The 26,992-nt window shown below is 46.1% G+C and overlaps 1 protein-coding gene across 1 annotated transcript in view; it reads right to left on the minus strand.

Annotated features, from left to right (window-relative positions):
- RTN1 (reticulon 1) overlaps nt 1–22,623 on the minus strand; it is a 187,449-nt gene extending 164,826 nt beyond the window's left edge. Inside the window, exon 1 of the mRNA XM_084836147.1 lies at nt 22,201–22,623. Coding sequence (XP_084692273.1) covers nt 22,201–22,411 — 211 coding nt within the window. The 5' untranslated portion in view covers nt 22,412–22,623. The remainder of the gene's footprint in view (nt 1–22,200) is intronic.
- Nucleotides 22,624–26,992: the final 4,369 nt, after the last annotated feature.

Here is a 26,992-nt window from a genome sequence, read left to right on the forward strand (position 1 = left end):
ATTTAACAGCTGGTTACATTAAGGGACCCCATGTATCAAGGTTGATACCAGTCTATTGGGGTTTACAGACTTTCAAATGATCTGCTACTTCATAGCTGTTGTGGATAACCTTGTTACCGATACTGTAGCACTGTATAAAGGGGCAACTGAAAAAAATTAGCTGAAGGCTTGCATAATCGATTGCAGAACAAAACTCTTATTTTATGACAAGCCTGTTCCTGTCATCATCCCAATGATAATACCTTTGTTTCGGCATGTTTTATTCCCCCCGCCCCCTGCATTTGATTTACAGCACTTTTTTGATGATGACACATGGTTGAAACAAATAAATTAACTCACCATTTTACAAATATTATCTGCAGAATTATGGACATAGGAAGCTGCCTTATACTGACCCTTGGTCCATCTAGCCCAATATTGTTGACACTGACTGGCAGCAGCTTTCCTGGGATTCAGGAAGGATTCCTTCCTAGCCCTACCTGGAGATGCCAGGATCTGAACCTATGAACTTTTGCATTCAAAGCATATGCTCTACCAATGAACTACGGTCTTTTCCCAATGGGAACATGTTGTTCGTTGTTCAGTCGTTCAGTCGTGTCCGACTCTTCGTGACCCCATGGACCACAGCACGCCAGGCCTTCCTGTCCTGTGCTCTCTCCCGGAGCGTGCTCAAGTCCATATTCATTGCATCAGTGATGCTATCTAGCCATCTCATCCTCTGCCGTCCCCTTCTCCTTTGGCCTTCAGTCTTTCCCAGCATCAGGGTCTTTTCCAGAGAGTTTTCTCTTCGCATTAGGTGGCCAAAATATTGGAGCTTCAGCTTCGGTATCTGTCCTTCCAAGGAGCACTCAGGGTTGATTTCCTTTAGGATGGACTGATTTGACCTCCTTGCAGTCCAGGGGACTCGTAAGAGTCTTCTCCAGCACCACAGTTCGAAAGCATCAATTCTTCGGCGCTCAGCCTTCCTTATAGTCCAGCTCTCACAGCCATATGTTGTTGTTGTTGTTGTTCAGTTGTGTCCGACTCTTCGTGACCCCATGGACCATAGCATGCCAGGCCTTCTGTCCTGCACTCTCTCCCGGAGCGTGCTCAAGTTCATATTCATTGTATCAGTGATGCTGTCTAGCCATCTCATCCTCTGCGTCCCCTTCTCCTTTGGCCTTCAGTCTTTCCCAGCATCAGGATACTTTCCAGTGAGTTTTCTCTTCGCATTAGGTGGCCAAAATATTGGAGCTTCAGCTGCAGTATCTGTCCTTCCAATAAGCACTCAGGGTTGATTTCCTTTAGGATGGACTGATTGGACCTCCTTGCAGTCCAGGGCACTCGCAAGAGTCTTCTCCAGCACCACTGCTTTATACCAAGTCAGACCCTTAGTCTATCCAGCCCAGTACTGTCAACACTGAGTGGCAGTGACCCTTCAGGGTTTCTGGCAGGATTCTTTCCTAGCCCCACCTGGAGATCCGGGGATTGAACCTATGACTTTCTGCATGCAAAACAGGTGCTCTTCCTACTGTGCTACAGCCAGGATTAGCTGGTTGATAATGATATCGTGTCACACAGTGTCAGACTATAATTTTATTCATCTTGGCAGTCTGTGACATCTCTAAATTCTACACCAGCCTTTCCCAACGTGGTGCCCTCCATATCTGTTCAACTCAACTCCCAGCTAGGTTGGGGGATGCTGGGAGTAGTAGTCAAACACATTGGGAGAGCACCAGGCTGGGGAAGGCTGTTTGACATAAGATGCTCCCTTTCCCCACAACTCCTCATTAGTATCAACATACAGTCAGGGCCAGAAATACTGGAACAAGGATAACTGTTTTGGCAGCTGGCCTCTGTACACCACCACATTGAAGTTGAAAGGAAACACACCCAGATGGGAGCGAAGTCAGGACTTTCAGCTGTAATTCAAGGGGTGTGACAAAAGTGGGGCACTAACCATTCAGGAAGTACAGCCAGTGGCATACACACACACCCATCGTTGGTGGCTCCTAAGTAATGGAATGAATGGCTGACAAGCAGCTGCATGGCCAGGTGTGGCCTGTTTCCTGGGTATCCCATGACCAATCAAGCAGATAAAAGACCTGGAGGTGGTTCTGAGTGTTACATTTGCATTTGGTAGCTGTTCACTGGAACTCCCAACATGGGGTCCAAAGAGGTGTCCATGGGAGTGAAGGAGGCCATCATTAGTCTGAGGAAACAACAAAGGCTCATCAGAGAGATAGCAAAAACAGTGGGAGTGGCCAACACAACAGTTTGGAACATCCTGAAAAAGAGGGAATTAACTGGCAAGCTCAGCAACAGCAAAAGGCCTGGAAGACCACGGAAGACAACTAAAGTGGATGACTGCAGAATTCCGCTCATGGTGAAGAGGAACCCTTTCACAACATCTAGCCAGGTCAAGAACGCTCTTGCAGAGGTAGGCATGTCATTGTCAACTTCTACAGTCTAGAGACGGCTATATGAATGTAAATACAGAAGCTTCACAACAAGGTGCAATCCCCAGCAAAAATCTAAAAAGCCTGCCCAGTTCTGGAATAAGGTTCTTTGGACTGATGAAACCAAGTTTAACTTGTACCAGAATGATGGGAAGAAAAAAGTATGGAGAAGGAAAGGAACAGCTCATGAGCCAAAGCATACCACATCATCTGTCAAACATGGTGGAGGCAGTGTTATGGCATGGGCATGTATGGCTGCCAATGGAACCGGGTCACTGGTGTTTATTGATGACCTGACCGCTGATAAAAGCAGCAGGATGAATTCTGAAGTGTATAGGGCTATACTTTCTGCTCAGATTCAGTCGAATGCTGCCAAACTGATAAGACGCCGCTTCATATTGCAGATGGATAATGACCCCAAACATACAGCAAAAGCTACCCAAGAGTTTCTCAAGGCAAAGAAGTGGGATGTTCTTCAATGGCCAAGTCAGTCACCTGATCGCAACCCAATAGAGCATGCTTTTCACTTACTGAAGACAAGACTGAAGGCAGAAAGACCCACAAACAAGCAGCAGCTGAAGGCAGCTGCAGTAAAGGCCTGGTGAAGCATCTCGAGGAAGGAAACTCAGCATTTGGTCATGTGCATGGGTTCCAGACTTCAGGCAGTCATTGACTGCAAAGGATTTTCATCCAGGTATTAAAGGTGATTCTTAAGTTTGAAATGATGTTGGTTTGTTCCATTACTTATGAGCCACCAACGATGGGTGTGTGTGTATGCCACTGGCTGTACTTGCTGAATGTACTCGCTTTTGTCACACCCCTTGAATTACAGCTGAAAGTCCTGACTTCACTCCCATCTGGGTGTGTTTCCTTTCAGCTTCAATGTGGTGGTGTACAGAGGCCAGCTGCCAAAACAGTTATCCTTGTTCCAATATTTCTGGCCCTGACTGTACCTGTGTAGCGCTAAAATGCTGCTTAGCCTTAAACAGTTAGTTATGTCAATGGTTCAGATGTTGTAGATCCAGGCTGTAAGGCCCACAAAGGGCTAAATTACACGTTCCTAGGAATACAGAGCTGCCACCAAAAATGGCAACCCCATGTCAAGTTCCCCTCCTCTTCCATAACGACTAATTCTGCATGCCTTATAAGGTGCATTTCACTGCCCCAGCCATGGGCAGCCCCTGAGAAACACACATTGTAATGGCATCAGGGTGGGGAAGTTGAAGTAAAAGTTCCAGTGGGGGAGATGGTGGAACGTCACACAGGGCAGCCATCTTGGGTTGCAACCCTGTGTTCTTTGGAATGTGCCGTTCTGCCCTTTGGCATCCTCATATGCTGGATTACAGTTGCTTGTGGAGAGTGCCGGCTCCAGGATTTTGAGGCCCTTTGGGCAAGACACCCACAATGGACTCCATCTATCTTCCCGCCGCCCTTGTCCCCGGCTGCTGTTGCTCCCCATCCTCTTTCTCAACATTGCTCCCACTTGATTGCTTGATAGGCAGAGAGCCAGGGAGCAAGCAGATGGTGGCATCTCCTGCTCCTCCTTCTCACCACCACCATTGTCTGGGCCAGAGCGAGAGGCAGGTGAACAGTCAGCTTGTAAGGGGAGCAGCAACTCCATGGGGCTCTTGCCAATGGCCCCTGCTGGGGTGTGAGCCCTCGGCAGGTGCCTGACCACAGCTGCCCTTGACGCCAGCCCTGCCTGTGGACTTGACTTTCCTTCATTTCTGGACACCTAAAACCAGAATTGTAATATCGAACCACAGCCTTACTGCCGACATCTTGTGAGCGTCTGGCTACACAGCGATGAACAAACGGGAGCTATATGGCTGCACAGCTGCACGCTGCAACACAGAATCATGATTGATGGGAGTTTCATTCCTTCCTGTGAAGTGGCTTTGTCACAGCATTGAGAATAGTGGCCTGGAACCGACAAGTCTGATTCAGTTCAAGCCAAGTCAGTATCAGCACAATGAAGGAAAGGCTGCTGTGTTAGGAATGTAGCCTTTATGTTACTTTGGAGCCTAATTTTATACACGTCTGGGTTTTTTTTTAAATTTAATTGCAAAATCCCATGATCTCATATAACAGTCTTCCCCAACCTGGTGCTCTCTAGATGTGTTGAACAACAATTCCCATCATTCTCAGCCAGTACTGTCAACACTGACTGGCAGCAATGGCTTTCCAGGGTTTCAGGCAGGATTCTTTTCCTAGCCCTACCTGGAGATGCCAAGGATTGAACCTGGGACCTTCTGCACCTGCTGGAATTCCCTCTCTTAGCCAATTCTTAATGGTGCAGAAGCCCGGTTCCCCTTTTGCATCCATCCATTAGAAACGGTTGCGCCATTCCTTCAGCTGTATCATCCTCTGCAGCTGGTGTCACGCCTGCCTCTAAGGGCCTGGGAATGTGTGGTTTGTGTGAAGTGGGAAGGGCATGGAATGGAGGGAGGAGAGAGTAAAATGCCAGTTGGAAAGGCAAGGAGGTTGGGGCCAGAGAAGAGGAGGCAGCAGGAGAGTAAAAGAGGAGAGTTGAGAAGGAAATTCAGGGAAACCAGCAGTGTGGTAAAGAAGAGAAAGAAAGAAAGAAATGAAGCAGCCTTCAGCTGGAAGAAGAGTGAACCTCCACGAAAGAGGCTGACAACAAAGACTAAAGAAACTGGGACAAGCAACTGTTGTTGGTCTAGCAAGAATAACTCTGTCCTTTACAGTGACCTCTGGCCTAAAGTTAGAGTTGTCTGTATTTGGTTTATAGTTCTATTAATCATTTTCTTAATATTAAGAACTTAGGAACGTAAGCAGAGCCATGTTGGATCAGACCAAGGGACCATGTAGTCCAGCATTCTGTTCACACAGTGGCCAACTAGCTGCCCCAATGGGAGGCCCACAAGCAGGGCCTGAGTGCAACAGCACCCCCCCCGCCCATATTCCCCAGCAACTGGAGTACATAGGCTTACCGCCCCTGATTACTGGAGGTAGCACTGGTAAATAATGTTATTTACCAAACATTTTAAAGTTAACTAAGTACTGTTAAATATCTATTTTGTTTGCCTCCAGAGTGATTGCATTCTGCCCTCCTCATCCTAGTTATAGAAACCTGAAATATGACACTGGCCTTGATGTTGCTGTTCTGAGGATGCCTTAGAGATCTTCTCATTGTTTCATTCCACTAAGAAACATTGGTGGGTTTTCCTTAAAGGCCTGCGATGTTTTTCATGGACTTCTTAAGGCATCTGGGGCTAATGCAAGAATGTCTCTGTGGCGTTGTTTGCTTTCTTAGGGGAAGAATGACTATGCTGCACGTGACGTGGCAAATCACAGCAGAGGCTGGAAGAAGCCTCTGCTGACCCCCCGGAGAGCTGCTGTCAGAACAGACAACACAGGGGAAGGAGCCTGTTGCAAGAGAAGGCGGCTTCGGATGCTCCAACTCAACTAGGAAGAAAGGGAGGAGGGTTTAAAACTGGGCAGACAAACAGAACAAGCCACCCCAAGGCACAGGCAGGGAACACGGTAAACCATGGAGTTATAAACCACTCTTATGTGTTGGTAATAGAGCTGATAATGGAGTATAGACTACAGAAAACCATGTCTTGTCAACTCTGTTCATTAGCTCTAATAGAACAATACTGTTGGGTAAATATATCTTATCAAATCAAGCACCCTTATTTACTGGGATGGAAAGTGAAAATAACTACCATGTGGGTGCTTATACAGCTTCAAGGCAGTGGGGAAGCACTACGGGTGTTATTTCTTTACTTTCTTGCATTTCATGATCCATTTAGTTTTACAAGCTCAGTAAAAAACAAAACAACAACAACAACACTGAGTCTCCGTTAAAACGTTTTGAAATAAATTGGAGAAGCCTGATGCGTTCCAGTGAATCAGACCTCAAACTGAAGGGTGATGCGCTCGCGGCATCTTAGAACGTAACAATACTTGAGTTTGCGTCTCTTTTCTGAGCTTCATCTACCACAACATTTAAGTTATGTGATGACTAGAGATATTGTAACAAAATGACCCAGGAGTCATTGGGAATCAACACTGTGGTTGAATTATAGGTTGCAAATTGTCCCATTTTTTTAAAAAAAAATGGACAGTCCAAAGGGTTCCATCTCATGGGATTGATGTATCATGGTGGTTTGAGCAGGCTTCCCCAACCTGGTGCCCTCCAGATGTGTTGGACTACAACTTCCATCATCCCCATGCTAGCATGGCCTACAGGAACAAATAATTGTATTTTTTTTCAAACTGGGACAAACTGTAGTTAGTTTTAAAAACAGTTTGTCTAAACGAGCTACCTCGAAACTATTGTGTATGATCCTGGCTTGTTCAGATAAACCCTAGTAAAAACTAACCAAAGTTCCCAGTTCAGACATAACAACAAACCATGGTTAGTTGAAAATGGAAGCAAGTGCTTCCAGTCTCCTCTTTGTGGCTGCATCAGAGGAGGAAAGGGTAGAAGGCTTGCCTGGGCTCATTCCTATCGCATTAAATTATAGTTGAGCATTATGTCCAATAAAGGCCCATTTTTTAGGCTGGTAGGTAGTCAGAGTAGAGATATTATGGTGCAGTTGTCATATTGCACCATATACTAGATGACCTTTCAAGTAGCTGTCTCTGTTTCCATTCAGGTCATGCGTAAAATTGTCTTCTGGCTGCAAATGAGTCTCATCAGCCCACAAGATCTGTCACAGGCTGAGACAGACAACAGATTTTAAGAGAGATGAGAGATGAATGTCATAAAAACGTCAGGCCTCTCTATTTGAGCATTCTGTTCCCACAGTGGCCAACCAGGAGCCTGCAGGAAGCCCTCAAGCAGGACTTGAGTGCAATAGCACCCTCCCGCCCACATCCACCAGCAACTGGTATACATAGGCTCACTGCCTCTGACACTGGAAGTAGCATATAGCCATCAGGACTAGTAGCCATTGATAGACTTCTCCTCCAGGAATTTTTCGAACCCCCTTTTAAAGCCATTCAAATTGGTGGCCATCACTATGTCTTGCTGAATGACAGAGACATCACTAGCCTTGATATATACACACAATATATTTTTCCACACTGTCATCTCTGATCAAACAGGTTTCTGAAGCTACAAAAACCTGCAAAACCTGTTACCAGCAGCAAGGGTGGAAAAACTGTGATTGTCATGGGGAGCAATGCTTCTTTCGTGCCACCTTCAATGTTCTGAGGCGGAAGGTAGACCGCTGGAAAAATCAGACTGTTGCAGGTGGCATGAGAGGAAGACAGCTGTGGGCAGCAATCATCTCACTGTTCCTTCTGGTAATAGGTTTTGCAGGTTTCTCTAGAGTTTCAAAAGTAACAATAACAACCCTACAAAACTACAACCCTGCAAAACCTGCAAGAACAGAGATGACAGCGGGATAAAATAAATGTATGCCTAAGCAATGCTTCTTTCTTCTAATCAGTTTCAACTTTCTTAAAACCCATCATCTTTCTCCAGCTCACTGTCATTCTGAGTTCCTTAGATGAAGGATCAACAAGTTATTTTTACTGCGACAAAGCAGAATATGATCAATAAAACCAAATTTATGCCTTGAATCAAAGATTACTGGCTCCACTAATACACCTAGGGATGCAATCCTATTCATGTTTAGACAGAAAAAAAGTCCTACAACTCCCAGCATTCCCCAGCCAGCCCATACTGGGAATTGTAGGACTTTCTTCTGTCTAAACATGCATAGGATTCCACCCCTAATAGTAATAATACAGTCATGCTGCAATCCTATCCACACTTACCTAGAAGCAAGCATGTTTGAATCCAGTGGGACTTACTTCTGACTAGAGGTCCATAGGATTGTGCTGTAAAGCTGGGTTGACATTGAGGACACAACCCAGCAAACATCTGTGGCAGCATCCCATTGAAAGGAATGCAATGAGGCATGCAGCACCATATGCATGCAAACTTGGAAATACATTCTACAGAATCCATTGTGACTTAATTCCAAGTAAGTGTGCATACATTGTTGTCTTAGGCTTATACACACTTATGCTCAGTTCTGATGGTCCTTCCTCAGAGAAATCTAGAATGAATGTACAAATAACTTTTGGCATAAAAATTTAAAAATATTTTTACAGAAAATTGCAATATATAATGAATTGCATACGCCATATCTATTTATAATAATAACAAAAATCTTCTTTACTCCACTGTTTTTCTACTTTTGGTGGTTCCCATCTTGTTGGAGGGCTTTTATATAACGCCAAACAATAGTCTGGCATTACATGAGAACCAACCCAATCTCTGTCCATAATATGTTTTCCATTGATATTGGGAGAGCTATCAAAATATAAACAATCCCTGCACATCAGAAATGGCTGTCACTGTATTCTGTATACTTAACAGTTGTGTATTTCTGTAGGCGCAGCTTGACATCATATTTCAGTGCTGCAGGAGTAAGAAAAGTTGCACCTCTTCAAATTCCCTCTTTTGTGCAACTATAAAAGGCCCAAGAGCCCTGGCTGCTCTCTTTGAAAGATCTGCCTCAGAAATAGGACAACCGCTGCTGTACAGGAATTCTGTATGAGGACCCAATTATTTCTCAGTACATCTTCACCCCACAGTAGGCCCCCTGCACAGAAGCCAGGCACAGATTATCCTGGTAGATAATCTTGGCAGATAATGGGACTGCGGCTGCTGACCTGGAGAAAAATAAATTATTAATTCTGCTTCTGCAAGGTGGCTGCTGATCTCCTACCTGAGCTTGTGCATCCCTTACTGGCATAAGAAACCTCCCATGTAAGATCAAGTGCTGGGAGCAATTCCTTAGTTGATGTGATTGTGCTGGTATTGGATTGTACACTAGCTGTTTAAAGTACTATCTTTGGAGCAGTTAGTCACAGTGCTTTCCGTGAGTCGCACGCAGAGAGATGAGCAGCCTTCGCCTGCCAGCCCTGGGAGAACGCCTTCTGATGCTGATACAACAGTCTGACAATGCACACAAATTCCAGGGTCTAATATGCTGGTCAAAGCAAAGCAGTGTGTGTGTGTCTCAGATGCAGATGGTGGCAGTGGGGCGGGAAGATATCCCCACAGCAAAACTGAAGTAATCTGCTTCCTGCATCACCAGGCAGGGCCATGCTTCTGCCACAAGGCTGGAAAACTGAATGGTGTTTCTCAAGGATGCCATCTAGGCTGCAATACAAGCTCTACCACCTGACTGAGCCACCTGTCAGATTACCTCCCCCCCCCCGCCTCTCTCCAAGGTCCAATCCAACTCCATCTGGCCCTATAAAGACAAGCTCTGAAGACAGACCCTGCAGTCTAAGTAACTTGTTTTGCTGTGAGATGGCTACCTGACTCCCTTTGGAACTAGACCTACCGCTGAAATTATCAGTGGGCCCTTGCTGAGGTGTGGGCCCTTGGCAGGTGCCCAACCATGCCTACCCTTAATGCCAGCCCTGTGGAAGTGTACTGAAAGCATACCCTTACTATAAGACACACACACACACACACACACACACACACTTATTTTCTTCAGGTGTTTCTGTTTAGGAACAAAATAGGAACTAGAGCCAAACAATGGGAAAGTTATCTGAACTCCCAGGATTTCACAAATTTGAGAAGTGAGTTTGGCTATAGCCATAACATCCCAACTTTATTAACGCAGTCTCTGTAAGAAAGCAAATGCTTCCACTTACTTGTCCAAATACTTTTGGCTGCCAGAAATAAACAGCAAAGCAAACTGTATGAGAGTGCAACAAACTCTCTGGTTCCAAGATGTGCAACAGAACCAATTTGGTATACTTTTCATTATATTCAATATGTATCTCCCATGTGCTGCTTTTGGACTTTGACCTGCACCAGCCTTGGATCGTGCTCTTTTCCTCTGGCCCCATCAGGCTGAGGGCCAGCTCCACCCTGGTCCCTGGACATGGAATCCTGACCACTTGAGGCCTGACCCCCAACAGACTCTTACAGACAGGAAATGTCACCAAATGCAGCTTCTCATGTAGGGCTGAGAAAAACTGCAGCTGCTGAATTCCAATTTCCCCCCTGCACTTGAAGATATCAGACCCCTTTCCTTCTTTGTCAACTCCCCGGCAAACCTAAACAAGGGTGATAAAATATCTTGAAGCAACAAGGAAGTACTGGGGGGGGGGGGGATGGAAGGACCTGGCTATGTTTAACATAAGGAAAAATAGATTGTTTGTTTCCAGATGTTTAAAGATAGGAAAGCTACTCTGTATTCTGTATTCTGTTGTCTCCCCTGGTAACTACGACACCTCATGTGAATCCTGGAACAAAATTCTTCAGTATCCCTCTTTTTCCCCCGCAGGGGATATAAATTTGGTTTCTCCTTCCATTCAACCCAAGCCAATCTGTTCATAACTGGCTGGCTTCTTCTCTAGGATCATTTCTTCCATAGTCCACAAATCTGGCTTGTTTCAGTTATATTAGACCACATGGTGGAGGAAGGCACATTAATGCACCAGGAAGACTACAAAAAAAATCACATTATCTCTGAGAGGAAGCCCTCCAATGCTGAATTGTACATACCCTGTACACTGGCTGGTAATAATGTTACTTGCTATTGAGCCAGGATTACGGAGCCTTTAGAGCTACTGTGAACAATAATGGTTTCGTTGTTAATGGTAAATTAAGCTCTCCTCAGCAGCGGAATGGGGGGAATGAGGAAAAATACTGGATATAATTTAATCTCCACACCAATGATTTGCAGCATTTGTATTTCAGGGAAGTTCAGAACCAGCACCGTCAGCACATGACAGACCAGAGCTTCTCACAAACAGGAAAACTTTGTAACTTATGCTCCAGTAGTTCCTACTGCAGTGATGCAGCTCATTTTCTGGCATTGGGGCTGGCCCTCCCATTAGGCAGAATGAGGCGGCCACCTCAGGCAGCTGGTTTTGACTGTCATGAAAGGGCAGCAAATGGTTAGTTATTTAGGGCGCAATCCTATGGGGATAGGTGGCCGCCTCCGAACTCCAAACTGCCCATCCAATGCAGGGCAGGAGAAGGCAACCAGACAACACACAGGATGTGTCAGATTTGCTGTTCAGGACAAGCCATTTTGCTGCCTGAGGCAAAGGACAAGATGGCCACGGCTACCCATTCCGCTTATACAATCCAGTTGGACTGGCAATTGAATCTTACTACAGTACTGGTGCATGGACAGCTTCTTCCAACACACCTGGCAGATAAGCCTTCGGGGTATCAGGGCAGGTTAGTTTAGGGAACTCAGGGGAACAAGTGGGAAGCTGCTGCCCTGCCTCCGATATCTGCCACCTGAGGCAGCTGCCTCACTCTGCCTAATGGTAGGGCCGGCTCTGTTGCTGTCTCAGGTGCCCAAATATCTTGACCTGCCTTCTTGGGGACTACGTGCCTCGACCTGGAGGGGGTGTGGAGCATTTGCTGTTCCACCTCAGGCAGCAAAATGTCTTGGCCCCAGCCCTGTTGGTACCTCTGCCGAATAAATCTCTCCCTGTTTTGCCTTTGGGAGCAATTTTTTTCAATGCCTTAAAAAAAAGGTTGTTAGTAAAAGTTAATGGAAGCCAGAATAACTGTGTTTTAGGTTTCAGTCCCTGAACATTTGGGGTAGATGAGTTTCATCTATAGCGCACATACATTTAAATACGCAGGACATGAGCACCAAGTGACTGCATCGCCTGCCTTTTGGTAAGTTCCCCTACTTGTCCTCAGCATCAGAGACTGACAGGGATGTTGCAGGAATTATTGAGATGATGCTACCACTCCCAGGAGAGTTAGATGCGTATATTTAAGAATGGATGTATCCTTACTCCCAAGAGAATTCTAGTGTGTTCTTTGACTGTTGCACTTATATGTAAGAACTTTATAAGTAAGAGCTTTGGAACTCCCTCCCTAGAAAAATATTACTGGTTTTTAAGATAACTCTAAAGACATTTTTACTCCAGTCTGCTTTTGTAAACGTTGTTTCATCTGCATGTTTATGCTTATTATGCATTTATGCCTTTTTCTGCTTTGTAAACTGATTTCTGAGGGCAGTGGCCTGAAAGGTGGGATATAGATATATATATCCATATATATATATGGAGAAAGTGAATGAGAAATAGTATTTCTCCCCTACCCAAACAACACCTAGCACTTAACTGGAGCTAGGGTTTTCCCAATCAACAGATCAACCGGAATGAAACTTACTACTGAGTAGACATTATAAAAGGATCATAGCTGAGGTACGGGGTGTTTCAGGATGATATTGCGGTATATGAAGTACAAAGCAGAACCTCCATTTTAATTCCTCCAGTTAATTGTGGAAAAGCAATATCTAACTTGCACAATTTCTCGGACTCATGAAAAGAAGATAATAAAGGAATTAAACACAATGAATTAATATATTACCCTGGAATAGAAACAGAAAATAAAGGAGGGGAGAAGAAGAATCCTAAAACTGTTTGAGCTGGGGGAGGGATTTTGAATCAATATTAATGTGTTCTTGTAATTTCTTTTGAAAAATAAATAAAAGAAAAAAATCTCAGTTGCACTAAGGGCTGTACATATCATGGAAGCACCTGCTGCAGTCTTCCCTAACCTAGTGTCCTCCAGATGCACTCAACACCCGCCATCACCCCCAGCCAGCATGGTGGATGGGGAAAATGGGGTTCGTAGTCCAAAGTCCACACCTCAAAGGCTCCAGGTTAGGGAAAGTTGATGTAGCAATTAAATATTTCAAAGAGGCCAAGGATGCATTCTCCTGTGATGCTAGGGAGGACGATAAAGCTCATGCCAAGCTGTTCAAAACAGAGATTTTGGGGTGCTGAATAAAGTTCTATTGCTGGTCAAAATTTTACTTATTTATTTATTTACAATATTTATATACTGCTCCACATCAAAGATCTTGGAGTGGTGAACAGCAAGATAAAAGAATAAAACCTCATAATTAAAACAATTAAAGCATTTTAAAAGAATCAAGATGCTTGTTGTAAGCCTCTTTTGTGAGAGTCCAGAGACAGTGAAAGTCCTTATGGATTTATACCAGGGAATCCTTTCCAGGGAATGGCATCAATCTGTATAATATTTATGGAAATGTTGTTGATGTTATTGTTGTTGATGATGTTTTTAACCACCCCTGCATAAAAATACATAACAGAATCCAGGTCCAGATGGTATGTTGGGTAGCATGAAACACAGAAAACACACAAACAAACGTCACTCTCTCAGCAGAATAATCTTCATGTCTTGCAGGAACAGACTGAAACTACTCCTAATTCTTGTCTCTCCATCCAAATACATACTTGATTTCTGCATCAGTGGGGAAGATGGACTTATGTGTTAAACTGCCATTCTCCAAAAAAGGGTCAGGTATCCTACAGAAGCAGCAGTGTTTTGCTGTCTGTTTAAATTTTGTGTCCTGCTAGAATAAAATGCACTTTACTAATTTCTGTGATCGCCATGTGGAAAGAACAGATGTGAACTCTTCAACTTTTCACAGCTCAGATTTTTGATTGAAATATTTAAGCACCTATGCACTAAATCGAACATTGCCCACGGTTTGTGTTGCAGTGCCCACCGCAGGAGCTCCTGAAAAACATTCATTTTAAATCAGCCTTCCCCAATCTTGTGCCCTCCAGATATGTTGGAATGATGGGAGTTGCAGTCCAACACATCTGGAGGGCACCAGGTTGGAGAAGGCGGGGTTAAATGAATGCACATAGGTTGGTGGGTGGAGCCTAACCCAAGAATGCCTACCACTCACATGTTACCCCTAATGAACATCCGTAAGGAGCCAGAGAAAATCTACTTGCCCATGTTCATTTTGATTGAGCTCAGAACTGAAACAAAGCTATCTGCTAAGCCTTGCGATTGCCTATGCTAATTTATGTAAATATAAGCAAATTTAATGTTACTCCTTGGCTTCCAGCAAAACATGAGGGATGGGGAAAACAGTCGAGAATCAGAATCAACCATTCTGAGAGTGGAAATTGTAAAGATAAATGTATGGTTCTTAAGGATGCAAAACCTTGCATCCATAACGAACATATGCTGCTACATGACACAGAGTCAGACCGTTGGACCCATTCATGAAGAATGGCCAGGGCTCCGCACTGTCTTAGGCAGATGGATCTTTCCTTGTGTTGCTACCTTAAGATCCTTTTAACAAGCTCTGGCGAGGAGATGCTCCGTGGGAATGAACCCAGGTGCCTTCTGTATGCAAACCATGTCCAGAGTCCATAGAATCATAGAAAAGTAGGGTTGGAAGGGGCCTATAAGACCATCAAGTCCAGCCCCCTGCTCAATACAGTAATTTAAGTCAAAGCATCCCTGACAGATGGCTGTCCAGCTTCATGTCCCCTTCCAAGGCTTGAAAATGAGCGGACAACGCCTGGGGAAGTCTTGGGGTTCTGAGCATCCTGCTCCAGTAGTTCGGAGGAGACCGGAGTGCTCTGCATAGTTCTTTCCCCATCCCATGACTAGCAGAAGAGAAAACTTATAGTGCATGTTATTATTCTGTATTGATGTAGAAGTATGGGCATAATTCTACAAGACTGATGCTCACTAGACGGAGGACACCAATCTCCCAGCACCCGGGCCCGACCAGCAGACAGCAGCTCTCCTGGGTCTGAGGGAGAGAAAAGTCTTTCACCCTCACCAGCAGAAGCTGTCAGAATTGAACCAGTGACCTTCCACATGAAAAGCAGGTGCCCCACCACTGAGCTTCAGCGCATCCAAGATTATGGTTGCTAGCCGACTGAAGTATTCTAAGTGTGCAATCCTATGTGGGTTTAGACAGAAAAAAGGCCTACAACACACAGCGTGGGGCATACTGGGAGTTGTAGGCCTTTTTTTCCTGTCTAAACCTGCATAGGATTGCACCCCAAATGACAAATGGTGCGATCCTATGGCCGCTAGACAGCATCTAGACGGCCATAGAATTTTTCATTTTCTGGGAACTGAGCTTGGAGCCAGCGCTCCGAGGTCGGTTCCCAGAAAATCCACTCCCCACCCCCTCCGCTGCCCCCTTGCAGACAGTGCATCCCTGGCTCCATGCTCGTAAGAGCAGTGTGGAGCAGACGGGGGGGCGGGGGCGTTCATGGGGGCGGGGCGGGGACGGCAGAAGCACCATTATGATGCTTTCTATGCATCATCTGGCCTCCCCCTCAGCTTCGAGGGGCCCTGGTTAGACAGCAGAAATCAGCTGTCTCGCAGCAAATGCAGGCCAGCCAGAGCGTGGAAGCAAAGATCCCCTCCACGCTCCGCCCGCCCTGCATTGGATAGTCAGTTGCCTCTGAGTTAGGCAGTGGCTGACTATCCCCACAGGATTACACCCTAATTATCTGCTGGTTTACTGATTAGATCAAATAAATGTGCATTACCAAAATAACATACAACTTAACAAACACAAACTACTTGTCCCTGACAGAAGAGAAGGCCATTTTCACTTATTTTTTTCCCCATCCCTTATTGTGGATAATACACCATTACCAGAAGAGCCTAAAAATATAAATTAGCCTCACTGATTAACATTTGTCCTTAAGATTGTATAGGGATACCTCATATCAAGAGCCTTGTGTGGCGCAGAGTGGTAGGCGGCAGTATTGCAACCGAAACTCTCCCCACGACCTGAGTTTGATCCCAGCGGAAGCCGGGTCTCGGGTAGCCAGCTCAGGTCGACTCAGCCCTCCATCCTTCCGAGGTCGGCAAAATGAGTACCCACCTTGCTGGGGGAAAGGTAGTCACGACTAGGGAAGGCAATGGCAAACTACCCCCCTATAGTCTGCCATGAAAACGCCAGCGCAAGCGGCGTCCCTCTAGGAGTCAGCAATGACTCGGTGCTTGCACCTCATATCAACCCAGACCATTTGTCCATATACTCCAGTATTGCCTACTCTGCTTGGCAGCAACTCTCCAACCTTGGTCTAAGAAACATATTTCCCAGCCCTTTATTTGAAAATACTGCAGGGACTGAACCTTGGATCTTCTGTATGCTATGAGACATCCCCACGGCCTCACTTAATGAGCTGAAGCTTGACTTGGTTAATCTACTGACTAAATCAATTAAAGCAGGAGTGGACAGAAGGCAAGTCAAGATCCACTGGGTGATTTGCAATAGATCTGCAAGGGTTTCTGACTCCCAGCTATTGGTGGGAGGTGGGATGGAGTGTGGGGAAAGAAAAGAAACAAACAACAACAACAAAACCCATCTGAATTAGGCTGCTGAAATGAAGAAAAGCTTGGGGGGGAAACCAGGAGTGGGTTTTTGCGAGAAAGGACTACAAGCTCCATTCTGATACTGAAAACAAATTCTTGGTCCAGGCCATGTGCTCAGGGGAACCTGTTCCTTGATTCTACTAGGTGTATGTTCCCCACCCTGAGCTGCTGTTTTATACCTGATTCCAGCTGGTGGCCCTTGAGGCGAGAGAGAGAGAGAGAGAGAGAGAGAGAGAGAGAGAGAGAGAAAGAAAGAAAGAAAGAAAGAAAGAAAGAAAGAAAAGATGCTGGAAGCCTGAAATCTTCCCACCACTGACTTAACTAATGCACACTTCCATGGAAGTATGGGCCTGATGATGAGGGTTGGCACCAGGGCAGACAGGGCCCTGTAGGTAATGAAGATGGCGGTGAATGGTGAATGCAACCTCCTTGCTGGACAGGTCTCTTCTCAGTGCAAGGCCCTAACATATTTATAACACTCTTTTTTACATTCAGGCATGCCAGTGTCAGCCATTGTGGGTTCTTCTGGGGACTATGGGCCTCATTATTTGCCCAACCATGTCATGTACTGATGCTGAACATGCTGAGTAAACTTTACATACCAATACATGTAGTCCGAGCTGCCCAAGGCATTTTGTTGCCTGTGCCAAAGGATGAAGTGGTGCCTTCCATGCGCAGAAACCAACTGGACTGGCAGTTGAATCTTATCTCAACACTGGCAGTAGGACAGCTTTCTCCACTGCAAGCGAGAGCAGCAGGCTAGCTTAAGGGGCACAGGGCAGGCTGTGTGGCACACATACATGGGACTGGTTCACAAATAAAGACAACCCTTAGTATGGATTGTCATTGAATCATGGGTTCTTGTTACATGCGAACCCTGCACTAAGGTTTAATTATGGATTGTTAATCATGAACAATCCAGAAAGAGAACCCATGATTTGTTGTTGGGTTGTGAACTCTGGGTTGTTCATGGTTAAACCATAGTGCAGGGTTCACACATAACAACAACCCACAGTTCAACAACAACCTATGATTCAACAACAACCCATACTCAACCTGTACTCTGGGTTGTCATTACATGTGAATCAGGTCATACGGTTCTGTCCTCCAGAGGAGAATAGTGGGGAATCAGGAGGAACAGCCAGGAGGAATGCTGCTGCTGCCCCCGCCCTGCATCTGCTGCCTGAGGCAGCCACTTCACTTTGCCTAATGGTAGAGCTGGCCCTGCATGTAGGAAAAGCCTGATGGCTGCATTTCCTAAGAAAAAGTGACTGCATAAGTGAGATTTCAAGCAGAGAAGTAGCATTGGGGAAGGATGTATGTAGCCCTTTTCATCTGCTGCTTCTTGCCCTCCAAGTCTCTCTCTCTCTCTCTCTCTCTCTCTCTCAGACACACACACATGGAACTTTGTCAGTAAAAATTTGGTGTAAGATCCACAGGATTTCCACCTACGTTCACAGGGCCAGTAGTGCAATCCTGATCCGCCTTCCCCATGCATACAGAGGAATATCTTCATGGGGCTAATTCTGACAGGGCCAGTAAGCGCCCAGGACCTTTTAAAGTATGTGCTCCCACCCTTCCACTGGAATGCTCAGTGAACTGCAATCTTAAAGAGCTGACTCTGTGCATCTCAGCCTTCATGAATGGGGGATCCTCAACTAGGGATTGTGAGATAAAACATCCTGATGAAAGATGTGCAAGAGTTATACATACTCTCCTGGACCTTCCAGGAAATCAAGAGTTCCTTGCCTTGTTGGGGGAAGCAACACCAAGGCAGACAAGAAGTCACGCAACTTCATATTATATATTTCGTCCCCCCTTCAGGTTATCCTTCATACTTGCTTTCCTCCACCGCAAATGGTGTCCCCCTCTGGCAAATTGTTTAATGCTGGGTTACACTTTATGCCTGCCAGAAGAACATAGGGAGCTGCCTTATACCAAGTCAGACCCTTTGTCCATCTTCCTCAGTACTGTCTACTCTGATGGGCAGTGGCTCCCCAGGGCAGGCCCCCCCTAGTGTGGTGCACACAGGCACCTCCAATGGTGCCCACGAAGCTCTCCCCCACCCTGCCCCCTTAAAAAAAGTTCTTTAAAAAATCTTGGAAAATGTTAGGGCCACCTTCTTTCTCTCCCTTGCTAGCCTTGCTCTTTCTCTCTCTTCTACCCTTTTGCCTTGCTATTCCCCCTCCCTCCCAGCTTCCAGCATCATGATTCCCCCCCAACCTGTTTAGCTCATGGTTTCTCCTCATCTTAGCCTCTAGCCATTCTCTTTCTCTCCCAACTATCCCTTTGCCTTGCTGTTTCCCCTCCCTCCCTCCCAGCCTCTAGCTTCGCTATTTCTCTCCCCATCTCTTAGCTTGCTGTTTCTGCCCTCCCAGCTTTTAGTATTGCTCTTTCTCTCCCCTCTACCCCTTTGCCTTGCTGTTTCCCCTCCCTCCCAGCCTCTAGCTCGAGAGGGAGGGGACTCGATGGTCTTATAGACCCCTTCCAACCCTACTATTCTATGATTCTATTCTATGATTCTAGCCTCGCTGTTTCCCTCTCCACCTCTTTAACTTGCTGTTTCTCTCCCCTCCCAGCCTCTAGTCTTGCTCGTACTCTCTCCTCTACCCCTTTCCTTTGCTGTTTTTCCCCTCCTTCCCAGCCTCTAGCTGCACTATTTCTCTCCTCCTCACCACCTCCTTAGCTCACTTTTGACTAGCCAGGCCCCCACGGCAGTCATTATGTGACATTCTCTGTAGGAGGTGCCCACAACAGTTTCTCAAATTCCCGAATGTGCCCATGGGACGAAAAGGCTTGGGGACCCCTGGCCCAGAGTTTCAGCCAGAGACCTTTCCCATCACCTGCTCCTTTTAACTAGAGATGCCAGGGACTAAGCAGCAGCTGTTAAATGATTGTGATCAACTCCAGTGATGTTTTCATCAGCAGAACATGCTATTTTACTAAGGCTGCAATCCTGAACACACCTACTCGAGAGTAAGTATCACTGAACTCAGTGGGGCTTAATTCCTAGTAAACATGCTTCTACACATCCACAATGTTTTGGGTTCCAAACACACTCATGTGAGTAAGGGGTACAGCAGATCACTTTGTGAATGGCAGAAACAACCCATTTTGGAAACAAAAGTTTACAACATGATGCAGCCTGTATATGAAATACTTGGAGAAGCTATATCATGGGCTAAAAAACTTCCTCTGGAGATAGGAAGCAACAGGAGTATTCATCTGAACTGGGGATATCATAGCCAGGTGTGGAACAAGGAGGCTGACACCCTGATTATAAACACAAATATGGATTCACAGATTTCAGTGCTGCTTATTTCCAAGCAAATGCACTTATTTCTAAGCATATGTACTTAGGGGGATTTGGGTAGATGTTTTAGACGTATTAAGATTGGGCACTGCAGCATTCAGTAAAATAACATTGCCTGCAAACATATACCCCTGTTATTAAATAAGAAACAAATGCAATGAACAACTGAGCCATTTTGCTTTCATCAGCTCTTTTGAACAGTGATCCAGCCACAAGAAGGAAGCCTCAGAAATGATAAGCCCTCCCTCTCTTTCTCAGGCTTCCAGATTTAGCCCACATACAAGTAAAGAATTTTCTAAAACATTTGCTTTGGAGAGGATTCCAAAAAGAATGTAAGAGAAATCTCTTCCAGTCCTCCCTCCCCAACCTCGCTTTACTACATATTCCCTACATTCCATTTAGGAAGTCTGAATAAGATGGATGAATGCAATCATTTTTTTAAATATAGTGAATGGAATGAAAAGGAAAACAAGGTAGTGGAAATGGATGCTGGCATTAAGGAAACCATCCTCTCTTTGTTCCTAAGAAATTCTAAGCTTTGATGTTGCCAGGTTTCTTGCCATAAGGGAATGCTCAGCAGAGATACTGTGGGCTTCCACTCCCCCTGCAATTATATCCTTCAGGGAAATCTACCTGAGGACCACTTCTCCCCTTTCACACTCACACATGCACCATCCATTCCTTACCATCTGCCTTCCCTTTTCAGTTTAAAGTCACATTTCTTCCCCAGAAACTGTCTAAAAACAATGATGACCATCTTCTAAAATCTGTTTCACAAAGCAGATTGATGTGGCAGTTTGTAAGTCTCTTCATGAGACAGCTGGACATTGCTGCACCTCAGTGCCAAGGTATTTAGGTTCCATTTCACTGGCATATTTAGAAGAAACACAGGGGGTGGGGTGGGGATAGAAAACAAATCTATGTTCCATCTACACCAGAGGGCCAATACTCCCTGCCTCACACATGCATACACACGGCTAGCTGCAAATTCCTACAGAGAATGTCCCTGTTGGGCAGTCTGTGCAGAATAATGTCCAGGAGACCACAGGGAGGAAAATGCAGCCTGACCATGCAGCTTTTGAGGCAGCAATGGGTGTCATATTGCATAACGAGGGCCCATCTTTTTTCCCAAGTCTCAGCTACTCCCGCTCCCCAACTTGTTTCACATAAGTTTAATACCGTGAGATTGCATAATATGACAGGAACATACATCTGTTCCGTGGCAGGTGGGAATTATAACCAGGACAGGGAACGAACATACAGGCGATGGAGGGGTGGAAAAAATCTTTCTTTAGAAATTTCCCCCACTCCAAGTTTCACACGCAGTGTAGGCAACGCAGGCAGAGTCCTGAAAATAACTGCAGACCGAGAGACTGCCTGTCTCTGGTCTATGACAATCTGAAACACACACACCCCAAAACACAGAGTTTCGGCTATCGGGCAGTACAGAAATGAAGAAAACAAGTAAGAAATAAGAAATAAACGGTGGCGGCGGGGGGCGGGATGAGCACTGAACCAAAACTGAAAATGACTTGACTGTAAGCAAGCCAATGCTTCAAAATTAATGTGTCCATCACCACATTAGATATGCTTTCAAATATCATGCATTTCCGTGATATTGCAGAACTAAGTAACTCTTTTTTATATATATAACTGGTGGATCTGGGGGCGGGAGGCCGAGGAGGAGGAGGAGAAGGAAAGTCTGTTTTAAGAACATTCAGTCATATCAAGTCATTCAGTTAAAACTGAACCACCGTTATCTGACAGCAAATGGAAAAGAATCATGATGTGACACTTTGGGAACAAGGGCATGCCCCAAAGGCAATCTCAAACCAGCCCAATTTTCTCTCCCTCCCCCTAAATTAAACCACCGCTGGAACAGTAAGGGGCGGTTTACGATGCAAGCTGACCCCTGGGTTCTCCGGAATGACTTCTGCCCAGTCAGAGGATATACAGACGGAGGGACGGGCGACCCATATATTATTTCAAACTGAAATGTCACATTGTAACCACCATGGCCTGAGAATAATTCGCCGAAGGGCGCGTCGTGATAAATTACACAGAGTCCTGAGGAACTTTGGAGGGAAACCGGACCCCTTCTCCCCCGACCCCAATAGGTGTCGAAGGCCCTGATGTTGCATCGCCCTTCATTCAGTGAGAATCAGCCAGAGACCCGGGCAGAAGGATTCCCCAGCGGCCAGAGCCGGGAGGCGCGCTGGAGCGTCCAGGCGGCTGAGGCTAGGCGCGGCCCTTTGTGGAGCATCTCCGCGGACCTCGCCTTTTACCTGTGGATGCAGTCGCCATGGAAACGGGCGGGGGTCCCCTGGCCGAGGCGGACGCCGCTGCCGCCGCCGCCGGCTGCTGCTGCTGCTGCGCGCCTTCTCCGTCCCAGCGCCGCGGAGGAGCTGCGAGGGCCGCGCTCGCGTCTTCTTCCGCGCCGTCGCCAACCCAGTGCGCCCCGGAGGAGCGCTGGGGATCGGGCGGAGGCGAAGACATCCCGGCTGGGGCTGCGGGACGGGCGGGCTCGGCTCTCTGGGCGGGGGATGCGGGAAGGGAGGCGGCGGCGCTGCAGGGGGCGGGGAGGGCGCGCGGCCGGCAGCTGCAGGGGCGCTCTGGGGAGGCGCGCCGGGCGGCCGCAGCGAGAGGAGCCGGGCTGTTTCTTGCCGCTGCCGCTAAGCCTCCGCCAGCGCCTCTTACGCAGGTGCAGTGGCTCGTTCCGTCGGCGGCTGCTCCCAGCCCTTGCGTCACCCTGTGGCTGGCATATCACAGGGCAGGGAGAAAGCCGCCCGGCCGCCGGCGCGCCGGGCGCGGCCCCCTTTAACTGCTTCCGCTCGGGGCGAGGAGGGGACCTGCGGGAGACCCCGCCTGGGCTGGCCGTCGGCGTCGTTTCTCTTTAAAGGGGGGCGGAGAAGGGGGGCCGCCCGGGCGGCCTTTGGCAAAGGGGACGCCCCGCCAGCGCCGACGCCCCCGACTCCGTTCCCTGGCGCATTGTCATCTTCCGGATCCACTACAACCCGGTGAGCATCAGTGCGCCATGCGCCCAGGGCCATAGCCCGGGCTTTTCCGCTGCACTGATAATACATACAAACACACACACACACACACAGATTCCTAACAGAGCAGCTGAAGAAGGCGAAAACTGGAAAATTTGCTTTAAAATGTTAATTTCTGGTTTGTTGGTTACTTAAATATATATATATATATATATATATACACACACACACACACACACACACACCCAGAGAGACGTACACCACATCCTAATTCTGTACTCATAGTTATTAGATCCTTACGATCATTAGACTTCTTCCAAAATCATGTTTTAGAGCATTCTGTTGTGTTTGGAATGGATTTTTCTGTGAACCAGCTTAAAGGTCATTTGTGGAGTGAAAGTCAGAATAGAAAAAGGGGGAAATGACACATTAGGCTCTCCAAATCGCCTCTAAGATTCAGGGTGGTATATGTAAATTGGCCCCAAAACAATAGAATACAATAAAAACAATCTAAGATCTAAACAGCCGAGAAGCATAACACTATTTCAAGCAGCTAAAAAGGTACAAACATAAATTAAAAATATTTTAAAATGAAGGTTCATTTTAAAATGCTTGTGCAAATGAAAATGTTTCCACCTAGTGCTGAAAAGAGTACTGCATTGATGCTAAACAGGTCTCTCACGACAGGGCATTCCAGAATTGGGGTGCCACCACTGAGAAGGCCTTGTGCTAGAAGCCTTCCACCCGGAAGCACTGTCTGGAAATTGTGGTTTAATGATGAATTATTGTCATTTTGGCACCTGTTTCTATATTTTGCAAGCTGCTTGACTCCAGAATCAGAGTATAATGGACCTCCTTGCAGTCCAGGGGACTCGTAAGAGTCTTCTCCAGCACCACAGTTCGAAAGCATCAATTCTTCGGCGCTCAGCCTTCCTTATAGTCCAACTCTCAAAGCCATACGTTGCTACGGGGAAAACCATAGCTTTGATTATATGAACCTTTGTCAGCAAAGTGATGTCTCTGCTTCTTACTGTGCTGTCTAGGTTTGCCACAGCTTTCCTCCCAAGGAGCAAGCATCTTTTAATTTCATGGCTACAGTCACCGTCTGCGGTGATCTTGGAGCCCAAGAAAATAAAATCTGTCACTGCTTCCATTTCTTCCCCTTCTATATGCCAGGAAGTGATGGGGCCAGATGCCATGATCTGAGTTTTGTTAATGCTGAGTTTCAAACCAGCTTTTGCACTCTTCACTTTCACCCTCAACAAGAGGCTCTTTAGATCCTCTTCACTTTCTGCCATTAGGGTGGTATCATCTGCGTATCTGAGGTTGTTGATAATTCTCCCGGCAATGTTAATTCTGACCTGTGAGTCATCCAACCAGGCATTTCTCATGATGTACTCCGCATATAAATTAAATAAGCTGGGCGACAATATGCAGCCTTGTCGTACTCCTTTCCCAATTTTGAACCAATCGGTTGTTCCATGTCCGGCTCTTATTGTTGCTTCTTGACCATCGTACAGGTTTCTCAGGAGACAGGTAAGGTGGTCTGGTACCCCCATCTCTTTAAGAATTTGCCACAGTTTGTTGTGATCCACACAATCAAAGGCTTTAGCATAGTCAGTGAAGCAGAAATAGATGTTTTTCTGGAATTCCCTTGTTTTCTCCATGATCCAGGGAATGTTGGCGATTTGATCTCTATTTCCTCTGCCTATTTGAAACCCAGCTTGTACTTCCGGTAGTTCTCGGTTCACATACTGCTGAAGCCTAACTTGTAGGATTTTGAGCATCAACTTGCTGGCATGTGAAATGAGCGCAATTGTACGGTAGTTTGAACACTCTTTGGCATTGCCCTTCTTTGGAATTGGAATGTAAACTGACCTTTTCCAGTCTTGTGCCCACTCTTGAATTTGAGTGTTCCAAATTTGTTGGCATATTGAGTGCAGCACTTTAACAGCATCATCTTTTAGGATCTTAAATAGCTCAGCTGGAAGACTGTCATCTCCGCTAGCTTTGTTGTTAGTCATGCTTCCTAAGGCCCACTTGACTTCACTCTCTAGGATGTCCGGCTCAAGTACAGTGAGCGCACTATCATGGCTATCAGGGACATTAAGATCTTTCCTGTATAGTTCTTCTGTGTATTCTTGCCACCTCTTCTTAATCTCATCTGCTTCTGTTAGGTCCCTGCCTTCTTTGTCCTTTATCGTGCCCGTCTTTGCACAAAACGTTCCCTTGAGATCTCCGATTTTCTTGAAGAGATCTCTAGTTTTCCCCATTCTATTGTTTTCTTCGATTTCTTTGCATTGTTCATTTAAAAAGGCCTTCTTGTCTCTCCTTGCTATTCTCTGGAACTCTGCATTCAATTGAATATATCTTCCCCTTTCTCCCTTGCTTTTCGCTTCCCTTCTTTCCTCAGCTACTTGTAAAGCCTCCTCAGACAGCCACTTGGCTTTCTTGCATTTCTTTTTCTTTGGGATGGATTGAGTTGCTGCCTCCTGAACAATGTTATGGACCTCCGTCCATAGTTCCTCAGACACTCTGTCTATCAGGTCTAATCCCTGAAATCTATTCCTCACCTCCACTGTATGTTCATAAGGGATATCATTTAGGTCATACCTGAATGATTTAGTGGTTTTCCCTACGTTCTTCAATTTAAGCCGGAATTTTGCAAGAAGCAGCTCATGATCTGAGCCACAGTCGGCTCCAGGTCTTGTTTTTACTGACTGTGTAGAGCTTCTGCATCTTTGGCTGCAAAGTACATAATCAATCTGATTTCGATATTGACCATCTGGTGATGTCCATGTGTAGAGTCACCTCTTGTGCTTTTGGAAAAGAGTGTTTGCTATGATCAGTGTGTTCTCTTGGCAAAACTCTATTAGCCTTTGTCCTGCTTCATTTTGTACACCAAGTCCATGCCTGCCTGTTATCCCGGTGATTTCTTGACTTCCTGCTTTAGCATTCCAATCCCCTATGATGAAAAGGACATCTTTGTTTGGTGTTAGTTCTAGAAGGTGTTGTAGGTCTTCATAGAACCAATCAACCTCAGCTTCTTCGGCCTCAGTGGTTGGGGCATACACTTGAATTACTGTGATGTTGAATGGTTTGCCTTGGATTCATACTGAGATCATTCAATCGTTTTTGAGATTGTACCCCAGTACTGTTTTTCCCACCCTTTTGTTGACTATGAGTGCTACTCCATTTCTTCTAAGGGATTCTTGCCCACAGTAGTAGATATAATGGTCACCTGAATTAAATTCGCCCATGCTTGCCCATTTTAGTTCGCTGATTCCCAAGATGTCGATGTTCAGTCTTATCATCTCATGTTTGACCACCTCCAGCTTACCTTGATTCATTGATCTTACATTCCAGGTTCCTAAACAATATTGTTCTTTACAGCATCGGATTTTCTTTTCACCACCAGACACATCCACAGCTGAGTGTCCTTTCGGCTTTGGCCCAGCCACTTCACTCTTTCTGGCGCTACTTGGAAATTCCCTCTGCCCTTCCCCAGTAGTATATTGGACACCTTCCAACCTGAGGGGCTCATCTTCTGGTGTCATCTCTTTTAGCCTTGTGATACATTCCATGGGGTTTTCTTGGCAAGAATACTGGAGTGGGTTGCCATTTCCTTCTCCAGTGGACCACATTTTGTCAGAACTCTCTGCCATGACCTGTCCATCTTGGGTGGCCCTGCACGGCATAGCTTATGGCTTCACTGAGTTACGCAAGCCCCTTCGCCACAACAAGGCAGTGATCCATGAAGGGGACCACTCCCGCCCATGTCCCCCAGCAACTGGTGTACATAGGCTCACTGCCACTGGGACTGGAGGTAGCACATAGCCATCAGGACTAGTAGCCATCAATAGCCTTCTTCTCCATGAATTTGTCCAACCCCCTTTTAAAGCCATCCAAATTGGTGGCCATCACCACATCCTGTGGTAGCGAATTCCATAGTTAAACTATGCGCTGTGTGAAGAGGTCCTTCCGTTTCTCTGTCCTGAATCTCCCACCAGACAGCTTCATGGGATGACCCCTTTGGGTTCTAGTATTTTGAGAGAGGGAGAAAAATGTCTCTGTATCCACGTTC

The sequence above is a fragment of the Heloderma suspectum genome, chromosome 1 (genome assembly GCF_057233095.1).
Source record: "Heloderma suspectum isolate Gila_16-S chromosome 1, 16-S_ref, whole genome shotgun sequence".
Lineage (NCBI taxonomy): Eukaryota > Metazoa > Chordata > Lepidosauria > Squamata > Helodermatidae > Heloderma > Heloderma suspectum.